This window comes from Panicum virgatum, chromosome 3N (genome assembly GCF_016808335.1).
Source record: "Panicum virgatum strain AP13 chromosome 3N, P.virgatum_v5, whole genome shotgun sequence".
In the NCBI taxonomy this organism is placed as follows: domain Eukaryota; kingdom Viridiplantae; phylum Streptophyta; class Magnoliopsida; order Poales; family Poaceae; genus Panicum; species Panicum virgatum.
The window spans coordinates 3285051-3293458 of record NC_053147.1 but is presented as its reverse complement, the minus strand read 5'-3'; the positions used below and the strand labels follow the sequence as shown (position 1 = coordinate 3293458).

General features: G+C 47.1%; 1 protein-coding gene across 1 annotated transcript; it reads right to left on the bottom strand.

The window, feature by feature from the left end:
- Nucleotides 1-4690: 4690 nt before the first annotated feature.
- LOC120663764 (glycine cleavage system H protein, mitochondrial-like) lies at nucleotides 4691-8398 on the bottom strand. The gene is made up of 4 exons (XM_039942662.1): nucleotides 8017-8398; nucleotides 7532-7623; nucleotides 5444-5614; nucleotides 4691-5122 (listed from the first exon to the last, which is right to left on the bottom strand). The coding sequence occupies exons 1-4, from the start codon at nucleotides 8117-8119 to the stop codon at nucleotides 5003-5005; spliced, it is 486 nt and encodes a 161-aa protein (XP_039798596.1). The 5' UTR covers nucleotides 8120-8398; the 3' UTR covers nucleotides 4691-5002.
- Between the last annotated feature and the right edge of the window lie 10 nt (nucleotides 8399-8408).

Here is an 8408-nt window from a genome sequence, read left to right as displayed (position 1 = left end):
GGTACGGTTCATTAATTGCGTTGGCTAAAAATGGCCTATGGCGCGGTCAAGTCAACTCGATCGTGTGCTAGCGAGTAGGGTTGAAAACGGTCGGAATCGGTCGGGATAACTCTATTATTGTTTTCACTTTTACATTTTAATACGAATACGAAATCGAAAACGGGAAGCTCGAACACGAAAACGAACACGAAATTAACGGGATATCGAAACGAACCAATTCGAATGGAATGTGTCGAAAACGATCGAAATACGAAAAGTCAAAACGGAACTATCGACCCGTACAATGAAGAAATATTACCCAACCATCCAACCAAGCCGAACAAACAACCACATACAAATCATAAATCATAATAATTAATAACACAGAGATATAATAACAGTATAACACAAATCTTAATAGTTAAGCATAATATAAGTGTGAACTGTGACACGCCTTGGTTCACATGATCACAGAGTCCACAGGTGACAGGTCACGGCCGCATTCACACAGAGTCACAAATAAGTTTCAGATACACAAATAAGACCCGCAAGTGCAGAGCACAGCACAATATAAAAAACGTACAGCCTATAGCTCTTAGTCTTCTTCCTGCCCCTCACTGCTAAGCGAGATAGTGGGTCCATTCTCCAGTTCGTGGGGGTGCTCGGCCTGCTGTGGTGCCCCTGGCTCCGTCCCCTGCGGCGGCGTGACGTGGTTGGGGGCCTTGGACAGTTGGACTGGGCGGCGAGCGCGGTTTCGCAGTAGGCTGGCGGAGGCGGAGGGAACACAGTCATGGAATCGGATGGGGTGCTCTAATTTTTTGGGCTGGTTTCCATCAACTGCAAAAAACGGGAATGTCCCGAATTGGTAAAAGCGGATATCCCGAATAAATACGGGAAATCCGAAAACGATCGGGAAAACAGTCAAAAACCGTTTCCGTCCCGATTCCGAATTTGATATCCCGTATTACCGGGACCGAATCCGAATTTGTCCGAAAATGCGAAAACGAGCGGGTAAAATGGAGAAATCGGTGCGGAACGGAACGGGATTTATCCCGACCGTTTTCAACCCTACTAGCGAGCGTGTTGCGTGCAGCTCACGTGCTCCTGCAATATGATATGGAAGCAAGTGCAACCACGGGTGGAAAAGTCTGCCTATATGATAGCCTTAGACCCTGTTTGGTTCATAGAACTTTTGTATAAGTCTCTAGAATTTCAGGGGCTAAAGAACCAAACATGAGGGACTATTGGAGGCTAAAATATTGTTTGAGTCTAAAGAATGAGGTCCCTCTTGAGAAGCTTTTTGGAACTTTTAACCTACATGAGACCTACTATTCCACCTACTTCCAGTCCCCACCTCTTGGATGCATGCATATTAGGGGTAATATAGTACTTTGTGCACTCATTTCTTGGAACCAAACAGGTAGGGACTAAAGTTTTTAGTCCATAGACTAAAATTAGTCTAGAGACTTTTGGCAACCAAACACCACATTAGCCTTTGCATCACAAGTTTTGTTTTTAGTTTTCTTTTCTTGCTATTTTGCTGGGTCCTTATTTTGTTCAGCACTTTGATGAGAGAGGCCTGTAATAAACTAATAATGGACGAAGGATGATCGAGTGCTCAACTCATGCATGGGAAAATTGAGATGGGAAGTTGATTTTCAGTCACAATCTCATGTTCGTTCGATTTCATGGAGGAATCAAGCTTAGGAATGAAAAATGTATCATAAAAAGTCATAAGTCATAATGATCAATGTAGATGGATTATTCGTCTTTCACTTAAAGCATATAGAGTTTTTAAATCTTTTTCCTAGAAGAAGCGATCGATTTGACTTGAACCTCTAAACTCCTATTCCTCGTCCCATCGAAACTCTCGATTCCAGGGAACACACAAAAAAATTCTCTGAACTTTCATTCCCTGGTACAAATTACCCCTACCTTACTGCTCTCTCCATCCTAAAATGTAAACATCTTTAGTCAACTAACCTTCAAAGAATTATGGCATTTACTTTATTAAACAAGTGCTATTGTTGAATACATACTATGCGGGCGCATTGTCTGATAAGGTAGATACTAATACTCTTCTGTCTAAATAACTTAATATAGTTTGATTTAGAACAAAACTAGACACGCCTACATTTTACAACAAATGAATTTTTTTCCTAATAAATGAATTATTATTCCCTAATAGACTTGTAAAACAAAAAATGTGAACAATGGAGCAGTGAATTCTGGCTAAAGATGATCATCAAACAGGAGCGAAATAAACGATGGAAATGAAAAGGCAAATTGACAAGCACGGTGTCAATAGTTACATGTACTATACCTTGGGATCGAGCTTGCTCACTGCATGCAGAGGTATACTAGCCTCCTCGAAGGCTCGCAGTCACAACAGGAAACGAACTCACTCTGAGTCCGCTGCAATAGCAGACTCGCAGCTCAGTCATCACTAGCTAGATTTCGGAGCGAGCTTATTATCTTGGATCGGGATGCGTTGACCAGAGATTAATTAAGCACTTGTACCATTGTTGACTAATGACACCCGCCCGAAAGCGACAAAACCTGAACGAGTGGTACGGTTCATTAATTTCATCGACTAAAATATGGCCTGCGGCGCGGTCAAGTCAACTCGATCGTGTGCCCGCGAGCGTGTTGCGTGCAGCTCACGTGCTCCTGCAATATATATACTCCTATTGTCAGTGCAAGTGCCATTATATTTTCTCTGAGACATGGAAGCAAGTCGCAAACGATAGCCTTTGCATCACAAGTTTTGTTCTTTAGTTTTTGTTAGAGTATATTAGGCAACTCCAAATATGGTAGTTTAGGATTGATATAATCTCATGATAGTCTTCCTTATCTCTAGGGAGGTGTCTTGTCCTCCAAGCCTTGTACTCTTATATATACCGCCCAAGGGGCTCATTGCAATACAATCGACCGCATTATACGCATCCTACCTTTCCTACATGGTATCACGAGTTAGGGTTTCGATCTAAGCTTCCGCTTCCGCCGCCGCCGCCGCCGCCGCCGCGCGCAGCCCCCAGGGAGATCGATCTCCACCGGGGGCAGCACCCTCCTAGGATGCCCGGCGGATCCCTCTGATCCGTTGTGCCTGTCGTCGTCAAGCAGTAGAGGGACTCACCTCCCATGGTCGCCTGGATCTCGTCGGGCTGGCTCCACCGTCCCCGTCGCCCCCTCCCACGCATCTGGCCTAGTGCCGCCCCTCTCCTCCTGCGCCGCCACCACAGCTGCCTCGGCGCGGTCGCGCAGCAGCGGAGGAAGCATGTGGCGGCGTTGTGCTGCCGCGCCACCGGGGGGCATGAGGTCGAGCCATGTCGTCGCGCCGTCTTCATACATCCGCCACTCACGACGAGATCCACCGCTAGACGGGTCTCTGCAGGGATTCCTCGCCACGCCCGTCCACCACGCCCTTGCGCCGCTCCACCGTCGTCACCGACGGGTTGCAGCGCCGTGGGGGCCTCCGCCCTCCCCTCACCGGCCCTGTGCTCGGCACCGTCGCCGAACAGAGGCGCCGCCGCCGAACAGAGGCGCCGCTCGGATTGCACCTGCAGATTGCACCTGCAGGCTCCTTCTCTCTCTGCCCATCGGATTGGGTCTCTGCAGGCTCCTCTCTCCGCCCTTTCTTTTTTTCCATGCACATGGCTCACCACGCTCGGGAAGAGATAAGGGAGGGGAGGGAAACAGTATGTGCACCCGAGATTGTACCCGCGGTCCTCTGCTGCTGTTCTTTTTTTCCTGATTAGAAATCGGGTTTGTGTCGCCCTGCCGTTCGTCGCCGTTCATCGTCGACACTCCCGAAGGATGAGGTTGTCACTACGCCCACCAGGCTGCAGAGACGACGTTCGTGATCAAGTCACCCTACCGGTGTCGTCGCCTTTTCAGGCGGTGGCGCCACTCGCCGCCGGTCTTCGTCAAGCAGGCGCTCGATCCGCCTCCGTGCCTCCAGCCGTTCTCACGCGGACATCGCTGCCGATGTTCCTGAAGGAAGACGTCGTCGCCACTCCTGATCTGAGCATGACACTTGCTGCAACCTGCGCCGTCGCCACCCCTATCCTGAGTGTGACCTAAGTCGCAAACCGCGCCGTCTACCATCATCATCCGCCGCACCGTCCTGCTGTTGTCTTTGGCAAGAAGCTGCTGAGTTTGTGAACTCGAGCATCTCGACGACGCTTCGACCCGCGCCTCCTGCATGGCTTCGACCACGTCCACCTCGACTTCGGCTACTACGGCTCTAAAGGGCTATCATCTGCATGAGTCTCCAGTCAAAGCTTTCGCACCGACGTTCCGACTGCAGGGGGGATACGTCTCCATTGTTCTCCAGTCTGACCGTTCGTGTTTCTACCGCTACGACTGCAGGGGGATGTTAGAGTATATTAGGCAACTCCAGATATGGTAGTTTATGATTGATGTAATCCCATGATAGCCTTCCTTATCTCTAGGGGAGGTGCATTGTCCTCCAAGTCTTGTACTCCTATATATACCGCCCAAGGGGCTCATTGCAATACAATCGACCGCATTATACGCATCCTACCTTTCCTACAATTTTCTTTTTCTTGCTATTTGCTGGGTCCTTATTTTGTTTAGCACTTTGATGAGAGAGACCTGTAATAATGGACGAGGGATGATTGAGTACTCAACTCATGCATGGGAAAAGACTATACTAAAGAAGTTCCTTTATCTAAGAAAAACAAAAATCTCACTCTGAAGAAATATAATTTGGGCAAATACTGTAGCTAGAGTGCCAGCACTGAGGCCGGATTCCCCTTATCTAAAAAAAAGCTAGAGTGCCGGCAGGTGAAAGAGAAACAGAAGAATTAAGGCACGACACACGATCAGTGTGAGTGCCTTTAATTTGGTTATTGCATAAAGGTTGGTGGAGCTTTTGCAAGAAAATAAATAAATAAAGCAAAAAATGACTGAAACAACCAATAGAACACACTATTTTATATATGTGGATCATAAGCAGCAAACGCAGCATGTGCATGCATGATCTATATATCTGCTGGCTCTAGTGAGCGTCTTCCTCCTCGCAGTGCTTGGTGTAGCTGGAGGCGTCCAGCAGGCCCTCCGCCGGGCTGCTCGGCTTCACCTTGATCATCCACCCCTCCTCGTACGGACTCGAGTTGATCTGCATATACATGATGGCGATGACATTACTGCAACTAACATCCATACATCACAATTTACAAAGCAAGCATTATTATACCATATCACAAGCGAGAATAATGAAGAAGAATATTGGACTTTAGTCTTCTAGTTTTCTTTTTTTTACAGCTTTTTTTTTGTATTCATGAAACCCTCATTCGAGGTTAGTGTCTAAAAACTCTTGCAACTCTTTTAATTGTAGTCATTCACATGTGAGTGATCAAGGCTGAAATTTTTTTCCATAATCTAAAAAAACAAGCAACTATAGGAAAGTATTATATACTGATGGCAACCGTGTACGTACCAGGCCGGGCGTCTCCGACAGCTTGGAGTTGACCTCGACGACCTCTCCGGAGATCGGGGAGTTGACGTCGCTGGTGGCCTTCACACTCTCCACGTTGCCGAAGGATCCTCCCGCGGTGACCGTCGCGCCGGGTTCCGGCAGCTCCACGAACACCACCTCTCCAAGGTGACCCTGCACCAAGCGAGTAAACGATGGAGTGGTTTATTACGTTAAAAACTAATTAACATCATCTGATCTCATGCATGGGCCACACCATTTTGATGTTAACCAACAACCAACATGTATATTTCCCCTCTAAATAATTCTGTCTGTGTCTGTCTATCTGTCTCTATCAAATTCACCATGCTGCATCCGTCTATGATGTGATAATTCTCTCAGATTCTACGCATATGATCCATTTTATCCCTATTTTCTTTGACTTTGCATTCTTACCTCTACTGTTTCGAAACGTAGCCTCATTCTACCCCTACTCCGTCAACAGCACCTAATACTGTTAAAGAAGACAATTTTGCCCTTGCGAATATACCCCTACTTTTTTTAGAACTTTGTAAATATACCCTTGTTTTGCATTATATTGCAGCAACATTTCAATATCAATATGAACAAGAAATTAATAGAATTTGGGCAGCATCATGACACATATAACTAAGTTCAAACCACATACATATTATCTGGCAGCTATTTTTTTTTGTCACCCTTCTGGATGTGAAGCTAAACTTTTGCCTGAATCATCGCACACCAAGTCATCTAACCAGCATGGAGGGAACACGCGAAAGACCCCGGTGCCTTTGCTTGAACTCAGTATATGCTCTCTCTATCTCTCCTTCTATTTCTATAAGGGACCCACACTTCTTCCATCTCGATGGATGAATCAGCTTGGAACAATGCAACTTGCAATTGATCGTGAGAGACACTAACGAACATTTCGAGCAAGAGCCAGTTCAATTCCTAGCTTTGCAGCGTGCATGTCGGACGGACTGACGTACTCTGAGTCTCTGACCGCCGGCCGGCCAGTCTCTTCCTAGCTTTGTTCCTCCTGCACGCGCTGTCCACAGCCGCAGCTACACCGCCCCCTCCACGAGCCCCTGCACTGGCCCCTCCACGCGCAGGCCACAGCCCCTCCACGCGCCGGCGGCAGCCACCGCCGCAGGCCGCGCCCCTGCCTCGCGCGAGTTGCAGGCGCCGTTGCAGTCCGCTCCCCCTGCCTCCACGAGCTGCAGGCGCCGCCGCAGGCGGCGCCCTTGCCTAGCGCTGGTCGCAGCCGCCGCCGCCGGACACGCCCGCAGCTGCACCACCCCCGCGCGCTGCGCGCAGACCCCGGGCGCCTCCCTGTGCGCTCCGCTCCGCTCCGCGCGCCTCCGGAGGAACGGGAGTACGGGAGGGTGAGGGGAGGGAGTTGAACTGTTGAAGGGATAAGGGGTAGTCTTGTCTTTTCGCCCTATTATGAAAGGTTTTCTTACTTTTATAATTCATAAAATCTTTGCTGCATCTAACGGTGTCAAAAATAGGGGCAAACAGAGGATTCACATTGGAACAGTAGGGGTAAGAATGCAAAGTGAAAGAAAGTGAGGGTAAAAAAACAATTGAGGTTTAAAACAGGGGCAAGAACGTAATTGCCCCTTGTTTATTTGTTATACTCCCTCCGTTCCAAATTATAAGTCATTTCAAGAATTTTGAAGAGTCAAATCATCTCAATGTTTGACCAAAATTATAGAGAGAAATACAAAGATTTATGACATCAAATAGGTATACTATGAAAATATAACTAATAAAGAATCTAATAATACTTAATTAGTATCGTAAATGTTATTATCTTGTTGTATAAATTTGGTCAAACTTGAAAAAGTTTGACTCTTCAAGATTCTTGGAATGTCTTATAATTTGGAACGGAGGGAGTACTGAACTTTCTTCAGATTGTTTATATATATACATGTGTGTGTTATACTGAACTTTCTTCAGTTTTTCTTAGATAATAGTTAATGTGCACTTTCTTCGGATATAGAATTGAATTGAAGAACACTGATGACAATACATGAAACCGGTTGGAAAATATATCTGCTGTCGTCATGCTAAGGTCAATCAGGTCACCTGAGCATGGTCCGTGATGCCAACCGAGAGGACGCCGTCCCCATGGTCCTTGAGCCACTCATGAGTCGTAGTGTACAGCAACCCATCATGAACTGCATGCACAACAGAGCACATACCAAAAGCATGACCATGTGCTAAACCACCTGCAGCTAGAGTCTAGACCAACTAATAACGTTCATCAGAGAACAATGTTCTAGCTACTAGCTACTCGAACTTTTGCAAGAGCTCTTTAAATTTGTTGTGTGTAGCTAGCTAGCTAGTTGTGACAGATAGCAGCCACTCTGAATGAACAACGTGCTACCACATGTACAACATATACGACCAAATTAAGAAAAGACAAGTTAAGCTTGGCACAATGCAAGGATGTACATATAAATTGGAGCTCGATCACCAAGCATTTTTTCCTCACCCCGGAAACAGACAGAGTACCTTGAATTCGATCTATTTATGATGATGATGACCTAGGGAGAGGGCACAACGCATACCTGTGGAGAAGAATCTGGAGATGGAGTAGGACGGTGCGGCAGCCCTGGCTCCGGAGAGCTTGAGCGCATTGGCTGCTGAGCTAGCCCACAGCCTGAGAGCCATCGTGTTGCACTGGCAATGCGAATGCGAGTGCTAGTCGGATCTTCTTCTTCTTCCCTTCTCTCTTAGTGTGTAGGATGGCCAACCAGCAGTAGTGATGGTAGTGAACCAAAGGGCATGCACAGTGAGAGGATAGGGGTTTTTGATTGTTTGGCTCAGGAAGAAAGGGTGAGCAGGGATAGGATTTGTATGGTTCTGGATATAAGTAGTGCGGCCGCCGTTTTGCTCTTGGACGTTCGTCCCAAAACGGATGCACTGTACGGTAGTGGATCCCGGAGCCCAAACAGCAATA